The sequence below is a fragment of the Plecotus auritus genome (genome assembly GCF_963455305.1).
Source record: "Plecotus auritus genome assembly, chromosome: 12".
Classification (NCBI taxonomy): domain Eukaryota; kingdom Metazoa; phylum Chordata; class Mammalia; order Chiroptera; family Vespertilionidae; genus Plecotus; species Plecotus auritus.
In genome coordinates this window covers 3,628,868-3,647,637 of record NC_137778.1, presented here as the reverse complement: position 1 = coordinate 3,647,637, position 18,770 = coordinate 3,628,868, and the positions used below count along the sequence as shown (strand labels likewise).

The 18,770-nt window shown below is 52.6% G+C and overlaps 2 protein-coding genes across 3 annotated transcripts in view; both read left to right on the top strand.

Moving 5' to 3' along the window:
* The first annotated feature begins 548 nt into the window (after positions 1-548).
* CREG1 (cellular repressor of E1A stimulated genes 1) lies at positions 549-10,165 on the top strand. Of its 2 annotated transcripts, none has more exons than XR_013959502.1 (4): positions 549-997; positions 4,637-4,756; positions 6,439-6,708; positions 9,709-10,165. XR_013959502.1 is itself a non-coding variant. In XM_080649344.1 (4 exons), the coding sequence occupies exons 1-3, from the start codon at positions 635-637 to the stop codon at positions 6,625-6,627; spliced, it is 672 nt and encodes a 223-aa protein (XP_080505470.1). In that variant the 5' UTR covers positions 554-634; the 3' UTR covers positions 9,709-10,165. The 2 variants fall into 2 exon arrangements, 1 of the variants encoding a protein (XP_080505470.1); XM_080649344.1 differs by having other exon boundaries at positions 554-997; positions 6,439-6,627.
* Positions 10,166-14,090: 3,925 nt separating this feature from the next.
* The window catches only part of CD247 (CD247 molecule), a 66,394-nt gene continuing 61,714 nt past the window's right edge, over positions 14,091-18,770 (top strand). Inside the window, exon 1 of the mRNA XM_080648719.1 lies at positions 14,091-14,332. Within this exon, the coding sequence (XP_080504845.1) occupies positions 14,275-14,332 (58 nt within the window). The 5' untranslated portion in view covers positions 14,091-14,274. The remainder of the gene's footprint in view (positions 14,333-18,770) is intronic.

Genomic DNA, 18,770 nt, shown 5'->3' with positions numbered 1-18,770 from the left:
GGGGTGAGGAGAGTCAGTAAGGGCAAGGCATTTGCGAAAGCATTGACCCCCAAGCCTGATGACTTAACAGGTCCCCAAATGGTTTGGATGAGTTCAAATTCGCGCACGGAATGCCGTCTGAGAGAGGCTAGGACTGGTGTATAGGTCCTAAACTTTGGGCCCTGTTCCTTATCCCTGGCACCTTGCTGCGCTTTGGTGCGGACAGTGAAGCAAACAGAAAAGGGAAACTTGTGTAGAAAATGCAGCATTTCCTCTCGGAGGCCACAGACCCATATCCAAAGGTACTCCAGGAAGGCGCCAGGGTCTGCGCGCGCGCGGAGAGTGTCCTTTCCCAGAGGACGACCTAGGCAAGTTGCTTAATTTTCTTGAGTCCGAGTTTCTCGAGTGTCAAACAAAACAACTTCCCACTTGGGATCATTTCCCAATCTTTACAGAAAGGCAGGCGGAGCTTGGGGAAGACTGACAGACCAAGCCCGCAGGTTGCTGGGCGACCAAGGACCCGCCCCGTCTCCCCTGGCTCCGATTGGCTCCTCTCGAAAGGGGCGTGACCTGCCCAGCGGTGGGCGTGGTCCCGACAGGGTTAACACAGGGCCGCGGGAGGGCGCGGGCCGGGACTGTCGCCGGAGACACCGCCATGGCCGGGCCTGTCCACGGTTCCTCGCGCGCGCTGCTCGCCGCCCTGCTGACGCCGGCGCTGGTGGCCCTGGTGACCCTGCTGGTGGCACCGGCGTGGGGCCGAGGCGGCCGGGACCACGGGGACTGGGATGCCGCCGGGCTGATGCCGCCGCTGCCGCCCCGCGAGGACGCGGCGCGCGTGGCCCGCTTCGTGACGCACGTCTGCGACTGGGGCGCGCTGGCCACCATCTCCACGCAGGAGGCGGTGCGCGGCTGGGCCTTCGCCGACGTCCTGTCGCTTAGCGACGGGCCCCCGGGCGCGGGCAGCGGCGTGCCCTACTTCTACCTGAGCCCCATGCAGCAGCTGGTGGGCAACCTGCAGGTGAGCGTGGGCACCCGGGCCGTAGGGCCAGGCTTTCCACTGTCACATGCACCCGCCCGGGAGGGACCGACCCGGACAACCAACCACCCCTGACTCTGGGCTCCACTAGGGAAAGCTATACAGGGCGCTGAGGTTGTTGGGAAGTTAAGCGCTTCCTCAGGGTTTCTCTTGCTTACCCCGCCTTCTGAATTAAGAACCTTCCCTTCTGCACCAAGAAGCTGGCATCCAACATGTGGACGCTAACAGTGGTTATAGCAACCTGGAGGCCTCCTGTGCGCATTGCTACCTCGGCGGGAGGCTGAACTGATGGGAAATCCATCCCCCTCACCCTTTGTCCACCTTTTAGGGGCAAGGCCAGGTTTACAACTACGGGGGGCCCCTGCCCTCCCAAGAGAGGTGTCAGACATGCAGCTGGGGACGTTAGAGCCACACAGAGTCTCCGACTGAAGCTCGATTTGGTGGAGGGCCTTTTGACAGAGATCCCAGATCTGAGGTTACCTGGGAAAAGACGACGGGGTTGGCAAAGATAAGATGGAGGAAAGTGATATCTGATTGAGCACCCACTATGCGCCAGGGGACCATCACTTCCCAGTCCTTGTCTCTTGATAGTGCTTTGCAGAGGTGTTACTCTCCTTATTTTGAGGCTTAGGTGGTTAAGGAACTTGCCCTAAGCCAGTGGCCAGACAGGAATTTCACCCCAGGTCCATCCCCTTTGCAACACAGCCCACAGGCTCATGAACTGAGTATGTCCACCAACCAGTTTTCCTCCGCCCACACAAGGTTCTGTGTTATTTTAAAAATAAAATTGAGTTAGTTCCATCATTTAAAAATTGAGATTTCAGTTAAAATCTAAACTTGTAACTTCTTGAAAAATTGGAAGATCAGGTGACAGTGGGGGCCGCACTTCTGAACAAAAACAGAAGCAGCTGCCTCCTTAGCCCAGGCACCCCCTCCACCCCCTTCGCCATCTTATTCCCAGCCCACTCTGCTCCAGCAGGCTCATTCCACTCCATCGGTGGGGCTCAACCTCGGCTGCAAATACAGTCAGTCACCTGGGAGGACTTTTAAACATGATGCCAAGGCATTTTTTTTTTTTTAAATCCTCACCCGAGGACATTTTTCCATTGATTTGTAGAGAGAGTGGGAGAGGGAGAGAGAAACATTGATGTGAGAGAGACACACATCTTGATGGGGGCTCAAGATCGAGCCTGCGACCCAGATACGTGCCCTTGATCGGAGCCCTTGATCAAAATCGAGCCTGGGACCCTTCAGTCTGCGAGCCAACACTCTACAAGGCATTTTATTAAAATACATTTCACTAAAAAACAGCCCCCTCCCATCCCGATGCTTCTGATGAGGGGAGGTGTTGAGAACCGCTGCTATCCCTGTTATGTTTAAACTTGTGAGGAAGACAGGCTCAGAGGGGCAGGGACTCAGCCCAGGTCTGGCTGGTCTGGGAAGAGACAGACCCTGCCCAGGTCTGCAGGTTTCCACCGCGGAGCGAAAAGGCAAGGCCACATCAGAGTTAGTGTGAGTCGGATCCCATCATTAACCAGCCAGCGTTGGTGTACAGTCTCTGCTTGTCCTCCTCCTCTGACCTCTGTCTGCTCCTGTCCACCTCGCCCACCAGGTTGACAGGAGCCACTTGGGATTGCCTTCTGGTCGGAAACCTTCACATCTGAAGCTTAAGATCCACCTGGGTGTTTGTTTAAAATGCATGTACCTGCTCTGGCCAGGGCGGCTTGGTTGGTTGGAGCATCATCCTGTACACCATTTCCCATCAGGGCACATACCTGTTTCTTGTTTGGTCCACAGTTGGGGCTCATAAAAGATGTTGCTCTCTCCATCTCTTCCTCTCCAAAATCAATAAACATATCCTCGGGGGAGGATTTAAAAAAAAATGAACCACTATGAAATGAAATGCATGAACCCAGGTTGGGAAGGGAGCCCAGAAATCAGCATTCTAAAAATCCCCACCCGATGCCAGCCTATAAAAGACCACCTTGACTCCTGAGCTTGGCCTTGAACCACCCTCCCCCCACCCGCTCCCCTCAGAAAGCCACTCCTTCAAGCAAGTTTGATTTCTCACTACTCTCAGCCACCTCTTTCACTTGCCCAGCTCTGTCTCTTTGCAGACTCAGGTCCCTGGTTTTGAATACCGTACAAAGCTTCTGTGTCACCCCAGGCCCTACTGACGGCTCCTTACACTGAACTTGAAAACCGCTTAACTGGACCAGTCACTTGGCAATTAGTTAAGTGCTGCCTTATGATGTCTTCCGTATCTTTGTTTTGCAGTATTTAAGTTTTGTTTATGTCTGACTTTTCAACCAGACTATAAACTGACAGAAGGGGAGACCAAGGAGAGACCGTGTCCCAGTCCCCGCCCTCTCTTTTTCTGCCTTTCCTGCGTGTCTTGCCTAAGAAAGTATAGAAACAAATATTTGGCTAAGTGGTTTCAAGGAGACCTCTTCTGACTGACCGCTTTGATGGGTCACCATGACATGGCAGAATTTGCCACACAAGACCCTTTGCCTTTAAAGAGCTCAGCAGTCTAAAATGCAGTGTGTGAACTTGGCTGTAGTCTGTCAGCAGTGCCTTTGGGGAAGCTGACTTCTAATAAGAAAGAACTAGGAATGTTGCTTGCCTCAATTTCTGAGTCCAAGCGTTCTCTTGTTATCAGAGCAAGAATGAACTTCTCTTGTTTTGAAATCCCGTGACTGAGTCTGCCAGCACAAGATCACCAAGAAGCATGACTCAGCCACTTTCTCGCTGAAGCTGTGGAAGTGGCTAGTTGAGCAACTGGTGTTTTTATGCACTAGTTTCACGTTAGCGTCTAACCCTTTGAGATCTGTTGACGGTACAGAGCAGCCTTGTGCTTGGGTGGTACTGTAATAATAACTTCTTTGGGGAATATGGGGACAAGTTAAGAGTTTAAGAAGTGTTAAAATAATTCTGAGTCAGTTTTTTTAACCCTCACCCGAGGCTGTTTTTCCATTGATTTTTAGAGAGAGTGGAAGAGAGAGGGAAAGACAGAGAGAAATACTGATGTGAGAGAGACACATTGGTTGGTTGCCTCTTGCACTTGCCCCAACCAGGGCCGGGGTCAGGGAGGAGCCTGCAACCCAGGTATGTGCCCTCAACCGGAATTGAACCTGGGACCCATCAGGCACTCTATCCACTGAGCCAAACCGGCTAGGGCTCTGAGTCAGATAAATTTAAAATGTGAGTGCCCCTCCCCGCTTTTGGAGAGAGGGTCAAGATTATTCTCGCCCTAGTCGGTTTGGCTCAGTGGATAGAGTGTCGGCCTGTGGACTGAAGGGTCCCGGGTTCGATTCCGGTCAAGAGCGTGTACCTTGGTTGCGGGCACATCCCCAGTGGGAGGTGGGCAGGAGTCAGCTGATGTTTATCTCTCATCGATGTTTTTGACTCTCTATCCCTCTCCCTTCCTCTCCGTAAAAATCAATAAAATATATTTAAAAAAAAGATTATTCTCTATTCAAATAGACATTGTCCAGAGTGAAAGATGGTGTTTCACAATCCATTGTTTTATGGAAGAACAGTGGTCGAGCTCTGGGGATGTGAAACTGATTGCCTCTCCAGACAGTGTTTCACGAGAGGGTCTTCATTTTCTCTCTCCAGGAGAATCCATATGCTACGCTGACCATGTCTTTGGCACAGACTAACTTCTGCAGGAAACATGGATTTGACCCCCAAAGCCCCCTCTGTGCTCACATCATCCTGTCAGGGACTGTAACCAAGGTATGTAGTTACTGCAGGACAGACTGTCTTTAGAAGAGCATCATCTTGTTAACAATGAAGGAGAGACAGTTGGAGAATAAAATAAAACTGGCTTGTGATTGAGATGCAGGCTTAGAATATGTACTCATGTATGAAGTAATTTCACAAGCGGCCAAAGATTTCATCGGTTGCTTTCATATAGGTGTTCAATCAGACACTCATGGGCAAAAGGAAGTATTTCTTGAGGTCAAACAGATCTAATAGCTGGGAAGCTCCTAAGTAAGGAACATCTCAGCCCAAGCTCACTCTCCTGCCATGTTCTACACTGGACAGCACGCGCCCTTCCTGCCTCCACCCTGTGACAGTGGCTTAGAGCAGAGAGCGTCCCGAGTAGGTTAGAAGGGGAGAATCCATTACTAAGTCCTGGCTGTGCATCCGGACAGTTTGTGGTGAGCGCTGGAGGGAGGAGGTTCAGTAAAACCCTGGGAAGCACAGAGGGCAAAGGTGTCATGAGCACTGACTGATGGCCCAGCCAGCAGACTCGCTTCCTGACCTTGCTGACCCCGGTTTCCCGGCCAGTTCTGTTTATGGTCTCAAAGTTCTATGTGGAGGCATCTCTGTGTCTGCATGCCCATCCCAGGCAGGAGGAAGGGGCAGGGCAGCAAGTGCTCCTGACTCCCTGTGTCTTCTAAAGACTCACCTTTGTGTAACTGCAGCCCGTGTTTCCCACACATTTGTCCTGAGGTGAATGAGCTAATGGGATATGTCATAGGCAACAGGTACATTTCATGCTAGTGCCTCGTGCCAGTCCTCTACCAGCTCAAAATGACCATTTAGTAATGAAAACGGGCCCACACTGGTCTCTCATGTCCATACCATTCTCATCTCCATGTGAGCTCTTCATTGCTGTCTGCATTATCCAAGCTTCCTTTATGCTTTCTTGTTTCCTTATGTTTATGATCAGGATGTATAGTGGACCTTAAAAGGTCTAATCACAAAAAAAAAAAAAGAAAAAATTAAAGAAAGAAAGAAAAAGAGAAGAGAAAAGCATTTTTGTAAGTATGTGTGGCAATGGATGCTCACCAAACTCACTGTGGTGATCATTTCACAGTCTATACAGGGGCGGGCAAAAGTCACTTTACAGTCGTGAGTACTCGAAGTACAGAGTTTATTCTTGTCTTATTTTGGACTAGAGGCCCAGTGCACAGATTCATGCACTGGTGGGGTCCCTCGGCCTGGCCTGAGGGGATTGGGTCGAAACCGGCTCTCTGACATCCCCCTGGGGTCCCGGATTGCGAGAAGGCAACGGCCAGGCCGCGGGACCACACTGGTGTGTGATCGGGGCCAGAGAAGGTCCATGGGAGGGCTCTAGGGCATGTCCGGCCCATCTCACCCAGTCCTGTTTGACTGGACCTCAGCAGCAAGCTAACCTACCAGTCGGCGCATCTGCCCCCAAGCAGTTGAGCAGCCTTAGCATATTATTAGCATACTGCGCTTTGATTGGTTGAACGGCCAACCAGACTACCGTACACTTAGCATATTAGGCTTTTATTATATAGGATTATATCTTAATTGAAAAAAACAGTACAAAAGTCAGGAACTGTAACTAAACACTTAGGATGTGTGGAATGTTAGAATCACATTGTTAACAGATGAGAAGACAGTGTCCCCGCTGTGAGCATGGTCACTTCACTGTCTTTCAGGTGAATGAGACCGAGATGGACATTGCAAAGCAGTCGCTGTTCATTCGACACCCCGAGATGAAAGACTGGCCTTCCAGCCACAACTGGTTCTTTGCCAAGTTGAACATCACCAACATCTGGCTCCTGGACTACTTCGGTGGACCCAAAATCGTGACGCCCGAGGAATACTATAATGCCACATTTCAGTAGGTGTGTACCTGTCCGCCGTGCACCTGATTTCGAAGGCCTCACCAGGGGTCTAAGCCAGCGGGTGGCTCCTCTGGCAGTCTGGTAAGCCCTGTGGCCACACTCACAATGGTATTTTTATAATTCATAAAATACATAGGATTACAAAGAAAACGACTATATTGAAGTCCATTCACAAAAATATGTCTTGAAATTGTGGTATAGTGATATGTTGGCTCTCTAATGAGCACATTCAGTAACATGTTAAGGCACCTGCAGCAGCTCTGATGTGACATGAAAGTGTTTGTGTTTCTGTTGGTGACAGGCACAGGTACACTGTCACCAGGTGGTTTGCTGCCTACATTCCTCATTGAAGGAGATGAGAAACTTCAGTCAGAGCTTAATGGGAAGGAAAGCTTTTCCTTCCACCCCCGTTCCCGGGCTCCCTGAACTCCACCTACAGCCCAGACCCGTTTGAGGCTGTGCTGTGGGCTCTGGAAGAGCCAGTTCTGACCCGAGATCGCCTCTTCTTGTGAGACTCAGACTTGGGTGCCTCTGGACTGAGTGATCCCACCCAAGTCTGAGCACATGGCCCCATGCCCAGCAGCCCCCAAGCCTGGGGGTGCCTGTGGGCCACATGGGTACCCCTGCCAGCCAGTGGGCACCAGAGGGGAGGAGGCTGAGAGCACAGGCCACGGGAGAGAATGAGGGAGGAGAGCAGGACCTGAGGAGGTGTGGTCAGGTGCTTTGCAACGAAGTCAGGGGTCAAATGAAGGAAGATAAAGGGCCGATCTTTTCCCAGGTACACAGTAACCCTGGCATCCCTGCCATCCGCATGGCCTCACGGGCAGTGATGCAACCACAGTCACAACAGCACCCAGTGTTTGCTGAGCTTCTCTTACCTGCGGGGTGCAGTATGGGTTGCTTATATGTATCAGCTCATTGCTCTCACCGCGACCTATGAATTAGGTAACACGGTCCCTCATCTGTGAGATGGGGAGCAGCACTGGCTTCCTACCATGATGCTCTGCTGACCCTCGGGTCGCCCCCTGGTGGCCGGCCAGCTCCTGCTCCAGTGTCACTCCTGATGCAGGGTCTCCTTGCGATGATGACATGACGGACTGCTGTTGGCAGTGGCGAGGGTGGGGATACGAAGCTGGTAGGTGTAGCTCACGTTCAGGCTTCTGTTCCCAGCACTATGTGTCCTATCTTATTCCACGTAGGCCAGGTCCACGTTGGACTGTTACAACCCACCACGATTGTACATTTCTTCACAGCAAAGCTCAGCTTTATTTTTGATTCTTTAAAATCTTAAACACAGCCTAGGACAATGCATGGCACAGAGCAGGCGTCTCGTAAATGCTGGCGACTTGTCGGCCTGATCATCTGAGACACAGATTCTCAGCTGCTTGTTCGAAAAGAGTCCACGTGCCTGGGGGAGAAGGGGCACAGGCAGGTTTGGGGCTGGTAACGCCACCTCACTTTACAGGGACACAGAGGCGCCATTACAGTGTGCTGGCCGGACAACACAACACCCAGGAGGACGGTCAGTAAATGACAGGCCCACTCTTCAAGGTTAAGGGGATGTTCACAGGACATAAGGATCTCTGCAGTACAGTTATCTATATATATAAAAGCCTAAGCGACCGGCCGACCGGCCAGTAGCTATGACGCGCACTGACCACCAGGGGGCAGACACTCAACACAGGAGCTGCTGAACTGTGGTGACTTGGCAGCTGTGGTTCTTGGGTGACGTACCCAGAACCAGAGAGGAGGGAGCCCAATGCCGGGGTGTGTCACCCGAGAAACACCCTCTTGCAATCTGGGACCCCTTGGGGGATGTTGGAGAGCTGGTTTTGACCCAATGCCCACAGGCCAGGCCAAGGGACCCCACCTGTGCACAAATCCGTGCACCGGGCCTCTAGTCTTTGTATAAATAACACGCTCAGGGCGATGCTCTCTTTAATAACAAAATATAGATGTTTTCTCTAAGTCTCCATGCTGAGTGAGACACACCCAAGGTTCCCACTTCACGGCACAGGCGAGTGGCCTTTCTGCAGCTGAGAGATAAGATGGGGAGACCAAGACGTGCCAGGGTGTGGCCCTTCTGAGGCAGGACGCAGAGCCTGGGAGTGGCCCTGCCACCATGCCGCCCACTCGGATTGCCACCAGTACTGTCCACTAGTCTGGGGAGTGGACAGTGATACCCACAGGGTCCGCACATTCTTAGGGACCCCTCCCAGGGGCCTGCAGGAGCTTCCGCCTCGTGGCGTCTGCCCAGATCAGACTTGGAGGATGTGACTTCTCCAAACACCGTGAAGCCGCCTGCACCCTAGACTCTGCTGCTCTCAGAGGCATCTTTTGAGATGGCTCAGCACAGACGCCCCGGGCGGGGCGGGGGGCAATGAGGGGCCTCACGGACGTCGGTCTGCCTCACTGGGCTGCTGGGTCAGATGCCATGGGCACATCTGCACATGGAATGAAGGTCTAATGTTTACAGAGGTGCTTGCTGATGCCCTCGATCAGCAGTTCCCATAGTGTCCGCAGTTGCCTCCGCACATGGTTAAGTCTGAGCACCAGGCCTCATACCATCTCCGCTGTGCCCACCTGGCCCTCATAAGGACAGGTGAGGAGAGGTAATGGATTACTAACCTGCCCGGCCTCCCATGCCGGGAGATGGAGTTCCGGATAGCCGTGGTCCTGGCTGCAACGGGAAAAGGGTCCCAGCTGGACTCAACATCATCGGGCACGGCTGGTTAACGCTCCTCTGCCCTAATGTTCAGGACCCTTCTGTCCTCAACTGTGTGTGTCTTTTAAACCTTCAGATATTCTGAGTGGAATACCACCCTGCCTGAAGGGCGCTGTGTCCGTGCACGTGGACGCATCAGCCTCGCCCAAGAGGGTGCTGGCTGGCGTGAAGATTTCTAGGCCCCTGGATACAGAACTCCGGAGTCTCAGGTGCTGCTCACCACACTGGAGGGGCGGAAATTAGCTCAGAGTCTTAAACTGTTGGAAGTTTCTCTAGTCTTTCCCTAGAATGAATGAACTTGTAAGATGTCACCTCATTTAATGAAATAATCCTCCGTCCTCTCTCCTTCTGGTTAGGTGAAGCAGAATTTGGCGAATTTAACCACCCAGTGAAGTTCTCAGGATGTTTCCTACAGACCCGAGGGCTTCGGGTTTCTCTGGAAAATGCCCCGGAGATCAGCCTGGTTACAGCATCAACTGGAACTGCTACTGGATTTCTTGGAAAAGGAGGTTGCTAAGTTTTAGACATTTAAATTTATAGTTTTACTTATATACATGGTTCCAGAAGATGAGATGCGATCCCCCATAGAGGCGTGCCGGGAATCACTGCCGAGCCCTTCAGTGGCTCAGAGAGAGGAGCGGGTGTGCGTCATTATGTTCGAAGACAACAAATGAAGTTACCTGAAATCCGGCCAACAGCCTCTGGTGAAGAAAAATGATTAAAAAAAGAAAAAGAGAAATGATTTACATTAAACTTGGTAAAACGGGTTTCTTATTCAGAGTATCAATAATTAAAAGCATTATTTTAATGACATGAGTTGGATTCATTTTCTTTCTTTTTTATATATATATATTTTATTGATTTCAGAGAGAAAGGAGAAGGAGAGTTAGAAACATCAATGATAAGAGAGAATCATTGATCAGCTGCCTCCTGCACACTCCCTACTGGGGATCGAGCCTGCAACCCGGGCATGTGCCCTGACCGGGAATCAAACAGTGACCTCCAATCAAATAGGTTGACACTCAACCACTGAGCCACGCCGGCTGGGCTGGATTCATTTCCTTAAGATGCTCCTATTCCTTACTCTCACTGGCCACTGTCGACACTTCGTGTCTTTATTTTAGCGTGCTGTCGAGTCAAACACTGCTTCAACGCTGCAAGGGGATCCTTCGACCCTTTCCCTTTGATGCACAGATCCTGGTGTCCTAGAATTGGGGGCGAGGCGGAATGCAGCCTTGGTCAAGGCTCTGCCCCCAGGGCCTCGGTGCTGACACGTGCTTGTGGTGGAATTAGTTTGAGGCACCTATCTAGTTTTCCCCTCTACCCACTTAGTGGGAGTTCTGTCTTCACCACTTGGTGCCATCTAAAAACATATCTGTTATCACAGGAAAGACAACCACTGGGTCACAACAGGTGGTAAGGTGGAATGGGCAGAATATGTTCCAGTTATTGACCACCAGAGGGCACTGCAGACCACTTTTTGGGTAGCCGGCAGTTGCTTTTCACCGCTGAGCTGAGGGAGACCGTGGGTGGTGACGACACTGGGGCAAAGGCAGCTCCCGTAGGGACAGGAGGCGACACCTGGTCTCATGTTCCCTCCCTCCATGCCACGCGCTTCGGGTCTCCCTGCACCCCACATCCTGTAGAAGAGGGACAGAGCCCTGGCCTCAACCCGCAAGGGCATGAGTGTCTGGGACGGGGACAGCCTTTGGCCCAGAGGGCAAGGCAGGTTTTGATGAAGAAAAGAGAAAATGAAAAGTAGAAAGAGGGAGTGACCGAAGTGCCTTGGATCCTGCTAACAGCCAATGAAGATGGCTTATTCATCTCAGGTCCGTGGGGTGGAGAAACTCCCTGTGAAAGGGGGGCCCCAGGAAGGCAAGGCACCAACACCCTGACCACCTCGCTCCGTCACGCGTCCCTCAGTGATGCCCAGACGGAGGACCTGTGACGGAGGAGGGCTCGCTGTCCTGCAGCGGGCTCGCGTTCAGCTTTGCACGGAGAACAGAAACCACTGTGCTCTGTGTCAAGCTGGTGTGTCAGTATTTTTTAGGGAAATTCCAAACCATCACTTCAGAGCCAGGTGCTCTGAGAAGACAGGTCTAACTTAAGTCCTGTCAGGAATGAAGGGACAAATAAATCAACCAGTAAAACGTCATTTTTTCTTCGTTTTCCTTAGTATTTATTGTAAGATGTGTGAAAAATATGGATAATTTTAAAAGTTTAAAACATGACCACCTCACCAGCCAGCATAGCTGCTAACATTTTTATGTGTTTTCTTCCAATCTTTGCTTCCAAGAAATGTTTAAATATAACACTGAATAATAAGATCATTGATCGTGTATCTCCCTTCTTTCACTTAATCATAAGCTTATGATACTGGAATCCTAAGGATGGCGGGGTGGCTGCAGAATACTTCATCAGATCAACAATGGCCTATATTAGCCCCTGCTGCTAGTGACAGAAGCCCTGGTCAAAGCCCTTTAATTCACTGCCCTTACATATTCCTCCCAAGCTCATCTTCCTGCCGTGGTCCTCTTCCCGCTGAGTTGGTTTTACTTGTAGTCAGCAATCTTAGAGCGAAGAGGCGGCATCCTTCCCAGCCTGGGAGGGAGCCATTCCGGAATGGTCCCTGTGTCTGGGACCCTCACTGGCGCAGCCCGGGTCCCGGGTCCGCCCCTGCAGCTCAGGGTTCAGCTCATTCCCCGTCAAAACCACAGGGACTGGGGGAATCAGAGAAGCCCCGTCAATGGGAGGGACATGGCCAGGCCGAGCTCAGTGCTGTCACCACTCCCTGGCTCCCTGGTGTGGGAACATGTAAGTCACTTCCAATTTTTCTGTTGAAGAGACAGACTTTTTTTTTTTTTTTAATATATTTTATTGATTTTTCACAGAGAGAAAGGGAGAGGGAAAGAGAGCTAGCAACATTGATGAGAGAGAAACATCAATCAGCTGCCTCCTGCACACCCCCCACCAGGGGTGTGCCCGCTACCAAGGTACATGCCCTTGACCAGAATTGAACCCGGGACCCCTGGGTCTGCAGGCCGACGCTCTATCCACTGAGCCAAACCGGTCAGGGTGAGACAGACTGTTTTATACGTCAACGGTATTCTACCCCGAGTTCATTTCCTTAGAGAGATTCCCAGCCACGGGAAAAAGCAGTTGGTACACGTTGCAAACTGCTCCTGAGAATTTCTACCGCTTGGTCCTACAAGCAGGTGTGAGAGTGCCCAGATCGCATAGGTAAGAGAGGCATGACTTTAGGTCACTGGTAACTGTGGACATCGAAAAACCCCATAAAGCCCTGGCCCGTGTGGCCCAGCTGGTGGGGCGTCACCCCGTGCACCAAAGGGGTTGCTGGTTCAGTTCCCAGTTGGGCACATGCCTGGAGGCAGCCAATCGATGTTTCCCTCCCACATCAATGTTTCTCTCTCCCTCTCTCTTCCTCTCTCTCTAAAAATCAATTTTAAAACTATTTTTAAAATAGATAACAATAAAAACCCAATGAATACTAGTTGATTTACTTTCCTTCGCTTCAAATAGCAATTGGTAGCCTATAGGTTGAGTTTTCTCAAAAATGTATACACATAGACCATTCATCCATCTGGTGACAAATATTTTGGTGGTTTCCAGTTTGGGGCTGTTACAAACTGGAAACCACCAGTTTGAGCTGCTGTGACTCTTTTTTAAAAATATATTTTTACTAGAGGCCCAGTGTACAGATTCTGCCCGATCCCCACAGGCCAGGCTGAGGGACCACACCACCAGTGCACGAATCTGTGCCCAGGGCCTCTAGTATGCATACAAGATCTTTGGTTAATCTCTTCCTGCCATCCCCGCTTCCCCCTCCCCTCTGAGATTCATCAGTCTGTTCCATGTTTCCATGCCTGTGCGCTGACCATCTGCCCCCTGGTGGTCAGTGCACATCATAGCTACTGGTCGAACGGTCACTTAGGCTTTTATATATATAGATTGATTTCAGAAAGAAAGGGAGAGAGAGAAACATCAATGATGAGAGAAAATCATTGATCAGCCACCTCTACACCTCCTACTGGGGATCAAGCCTGCAACCTGGGCATGTGCCCTTGACCAGAATCGAACCCAGGACCCTTCAGTCCGCAGGCCTACACTCTATCCACTGAGCCACACCGGCCAGGGCTGCTGTGACTATTTATGTAAAGTCTTCCTATGGACATATATTTCTTTTTGTCTTGGGTAGATACTTAGGAGTGGGTGGCTGGATTGTACGGGGAATGTATGTTTAACTTTTTAAGAACCCGCCAAACTGTTCTCCAAGATGGCTGTGCCATTTTACACTCCCACCAGCATGTATGAAAGCTCCAAATTCAGGCCAAGTTCAGAACTGCAAACTCAGACATAGTCCATCAGTTTCTTTATAGATAAGGACACCGAAGCCCAGAGATGTTGAGTGACTTACTCAATGCCACACAGCAAGCAGGTAGCAGAGATGGCGTGAACAGGCAGGTAGTCTGTCTCCCCATTCAGCCTGACTCTGAAGCAGAGCCCTCGTCTCACCCACCACCGTCACATCAAGTCTAGGGAAATGGCGTGCTCCTCCATGCATCCAACCGACGTCACCATCAAGGTAGGAATTAGATGAAAATGAGACAAAAATTAGGGGGTGGGGGAAGGAAAATGAAACAATGGCTAAATGAGAGAAAGAGCAAAACTCAGGCAGGCAGGCAGCAGGCAGACACACACCCCAAACCCTCAAACCTCCAGAGCTTCCTGCCTGTGAGCCGAGGGGGGTGTGAGCCTTGCTGCTGGCAGTGCCTGCCTCTCAGAGGCCTAGTCCTCCACTTCCTGAGGAGGCCGCCCCAGTAGCCAGCACACACTCCCTTTGTCTGCGCGTCCCTGCACGGCTGCCCGGCCCCTGCGTCCCAGCACATCCCGGGACGGACAGCATGAAGTGGGAGGCGCTTGTCATCGCGGCCATCCTGCAGGCCCAGCTCCCAGTGACAGGTAAGGCCGACACATCGGTGGCAAGGCACTTTGAGAAAGTCTGTGACTGTGCGGGGGGGACCACAGGGGCTGGCGAGGACCCGGCTTCTCCTCCACACCCTGTCCTTCCGAAAACAGAGGGCAGCGGAGCCGGGGTCGGTGGGGGGTGGGGGGGCAGCTTCCTTAGCGGCTTCACGGCGTCCACTCACACCTGCCCAGGTGTGGACTTCTCCAGGGGTCAGGCTGGGAAGGACCGGGGAAGGACGAGGCCCAGCGTTGAGCAGGGGCTGTGGGAGCGGGGAGCACCGGCCAGGCCAGGCTTCGTGCTGCAACGTGGTTCTGTTCCTGCGTCTTCGCTGACCCCTTGCTGGCTCGGTCCCGGTCCCTGTCCTGCTTCCTTCGCCAAACAGAGAGCATGTCCGTGGCCAGAGGCAGGGCCACGCTGTGGGCTGGCCCACGTGAGCCACCTCGATGGTCCGGGGACTAACTGGGCCTCAGGGAGGAGGGACTGGCCTTCCATGGGGCTCAGCTCTGCACCCCGCCGCCGGCGCGCCCCGTGACACACCCACCCAGGGCTCAGGGCTCACCCCACGCAGGCCGCTCTCCACCTGCACCCGGAAGGCCGGGCCCGCTGGCAGGACGCGGGGACGGGGAGGAGGTGACGTGCTCAGCCACCACCACAAGTGACAAACACCCTCGCCTCCCCCGGTTCCCGCAGCAAGGCCTTTCTGGGCTCTCCGCTCCCCGTGTCCCCGGGCGCCGTGCATTTCCACGAGGAACAGGGCCGGCTGTGTTTACACCTGAGGGACAGGGAAGCTTGTCCCGAACCCCTCCTCGCCTCAGCCTGGGGCGGCACAGGGCGGAGGCAGGGAGGCCCTGGCACTTCCCGCTCGGGGTTTCGAGGGCTGAGCCATGGCGGGTTTTCTGTAAGATCGCAGCCCTTCTCAGAAAGGCCTGGGTGGGCATGAGTCACACGGAGCTGCGGGTGAGGGCACCCCGGTGCGCCCCGGAGCAGCCGTCCTGGCAGGCGGGGACCCAGTGCTGCGGGAGATGCGTCACCCCTGGACTTGCCTCTCGGGCCACGGGGAGGTCGGGGCAAAGGGCGCTTAGCAGGGACAAGGAAAGCTGGGGTGCTGGTGGCGCCACGAGCAGAAAACAGAGCCCCGCCCGGCAGACAAGATGGGGCCACAGCCCCTGCACCCCGCCCAGCGGGAGCCGGAGGAGCCTCCCCACCTTCTCTCAGTGCGCTGGGCCGGACAGGCACACAGACGGGCTCCTGACAAAGTGCGTGGCGGAGCCCTAGGCCCCTGCAGGAGGGACCGGAGACTCCGAGGCTTCCCCACCCGCTGCGCGCCCCGAGGGCAGGCTCCTCGTGGAATCCCACCTCAGGTCTCTTTTTTCTGCTCAGTGAAGTGACACCCCCCGACCCCCTTAAAACATCCACTTCACGAGGACCTTTCATTTGCGTTTCCTCGGGAACGCCCAGATCTTTTGGATCAAAGAAATAATGACCCGGTCTGTACGTGAGGTCTCCCTGCTGAAAGTCCCCACGGCCGCCACCACCGGGTCCGAGGCCGGTGGAGACTGAAGTCACCTGCCGGTGCCAGGCGCGCACGTTGGCCTGCAGGGCCCTCGGCTCGGTGCCTCTGACGGCCCGCCTCGCAGGCCAGGCACACGCAGGGTCTGTGCGGCTCTGTCCTGTGTCTGGTGAGGCCGTGCGGCCATGGCACAAGCCTCAGGAAACAGGCTCCCAGTCTCTTGGTCGGCTCAGCTTGCAGGGAAGCTGCTGGATGGGGTGCAGAGTCAGGCCAGTCAGTGTCTGTGCAACCTTAAGCAAGTTGCTCAACCTGTGTGGGCCTCAGTTTCCTCCCCTCTAGAGTAAGGAGAACCTCATCGCAGAGCCGTGACATGAGAAGTGACTAGCGTGCCTGATACATGATAGACAGCCAGTACGTGGAAGTTGTACTGATTACCACCCTTGGCCGTTTCCTTGTTCTCGGCACCAGGAACAGGAAACGGAAGCCCACGGTCGGGATTTGGTGTGCTCTGGGCTGTGCTGTGAAGCAGCCCCGGGCACCTGTCCATCTCCCTTGGGTCTCCGAGTGCTCTCACACCAGCACAGGGCGTGCGGCCAGCCAGGCCTAACGGGGAACCCGGGAAAGCTCTGGCGGGTCTCAGGATGACTTCCTACTTTTATTTCGTAAGACACTGATTCTGTAGGGATATTCCCCCAAAGTGAAAACAAGCCTGAAAAGACACACTCGCGTAGTTAGGGGAGGGTGTGCGAGAAAGGCTCCCCGGCCCCTTTGGTCAGGGCGGGACCCAGACTTTGCAGCGGGTGCGGGTGCGGGTGCGGGTGCGGGTGCGGGTGAGGGCCTGGTGTTGAGGTGCAGCGTCTGGCGGAGCAGATCCCTGCCTTACCTGCTTGGAGCTGGACTTGAGGGGCACCTGTGAGCTATGCCAGGACAAGGTTTTCACCCGCGGCATTTTCACCAGTGGTCTATTCCACCTCCATCGCCTGGCTCTGCTCACCCCGTGAGCCGCTTCATTTCCTGCCTTGGCCTAACTCTCGGGCTTGCTGGCCCGCAGACCTCCTCTGCAGCCTTGATCCCCCCAGAAGCGGTCCTGAGACGCGCCTGTTGAGTGGTGTATTTATTTTCACATCCTTTTCATCTCTGTCTTTAAAAAATAGATTTACTTTTTATTGGATGTTCACTTTTACTTTTAAGAGTCCCCAGACATTGCGCCTCTGTTTCTCGAAAAGACTTGGGCGCTTGGGAGCTGGCTTGCGGGAGCTTGTCCAGACGCATGCTGCGGGCGTCCTGCCGCCGGCCGCTCACCGCGGGCCACTGCTGGGCTGCACGAATAGCAGGGCGAGTCCATAACCCACTTCTCCGCGTGGGCCACGGCTGGTTCTTACCAGCACGACGTGCCGGCAGACGGAGTCTGTCTGAGCAAGCAGTCAGTCCGTTTGGTGAAGAAAGGACCGAGCGGGCCATCTGACTTGTTAGTTGAAACAAAATGGCCACCGAGTCCCTGCATGGCCATGGCCACGGCCATCTCTTCCGCCTGAAGCCCCAGGTGGTGTTCCTGAGGGAAGTAACGCCTCCCTGTCCTCCATGTGTCCCAGCCCGTAGCTGGGCGCCCGGGCAGAGTCAGAGCCTAAATGTCTGTGGAGTGGGTTAAAGCTGGGGGAGGAAGGAAATCTGGGGGTTTCTGTGTGATTAGATTAACTTAATGGCTTATTTGGGGGTATTGGAGTGGCGCTGTTGGGATCTAACCCCTAGAGAATGGAATATCAAAGTTTGTGGTTTTTAAAGAGAAATTAAACTGGCGGAGGAGACAGCACTTTGAGTAAATAGAATGATTCGAAATAGTTGTAAGAATGGTTTAAGGTAAAATCCTACCTTAATGTTAATATGTTCTCCTTTGATCAGATGAAATTTCCAATATTTATTTATTCTGGACCTACAAAAATCATAATTTCATACGATTCAACTAATATATCTCAAAAATAAACAAACAAATGAAGAAAGACGTTCATTTTTCAGACTTGGCTTTAACATGAGGGCGAAGCAGCCAGTACAGAAGGCCACCGCCGTGGAGGTAGTTAACGAATGAACTCATAAGCTAAGGAGAGGTTCCAAGGAGGAAAATAAGAGTTTGTGGATTATCGTATAAATCGCATTATTCAATTTTATCCAATTGCTGAATTGCCTCAAAATATGGAAAGAAAAACAACAACACGATAGCCAAGCATCACCTTCAGTTTGGTCTGTGTCACTAAATAAATGCTCCGTGTAGCTATGGTCTTTTCTCCTGTCTTAATTGGAGGAATTTTAACAAAAATACCATAAAAATAATTAGAGGAAATTATAAACTTTTTAAGATCCATAATCTTACCACGCTAGCCCAATAACTTTTCACTTTCACTTCTTTATGTTCCATTCCATCATTCTTAACAAGTGTGTCCATATCTTTGTAGAGTAGCTGTTATAAAAATGGTCTCCTGTGCTTTTTTCTTTACACGATGGCCTTTCCCATGCGCCATGCGTAGCCTTCACGGTGACTTTGAACTGCTTTGTAAACTTCCATAGTTCAGCCTTGCAGTTCTTCAGTATTTCCTTCTTGTTGGACATTTGGGCTGTTTCTAATTTTTGTTACTATAGCTGACCCTGCCAGAAAAATCTCCAGGTGGGAGGCTTTTACAATTTCTTTCGAAGTGTTTCCTTGGGCTAATTTCTCCAGGACTGACAAAGAGGTTGGATTCAAAGGACATTTCTCAGTGCGCTTTAGACTTCCGTGCACACCAATCCCGTCGAGGAAAGAGCGTGTTTCTAAATCTCTGAGCCCATTGCATGGGTGTCTGTCTCCTCTGGAGCAGGAGACCTGGTGGGGCAGAGAGGAGGCCAAGGAGCCGGAAGATTTGGGTCCGAGTCCTGGTTTGTCCCCAGCCTGT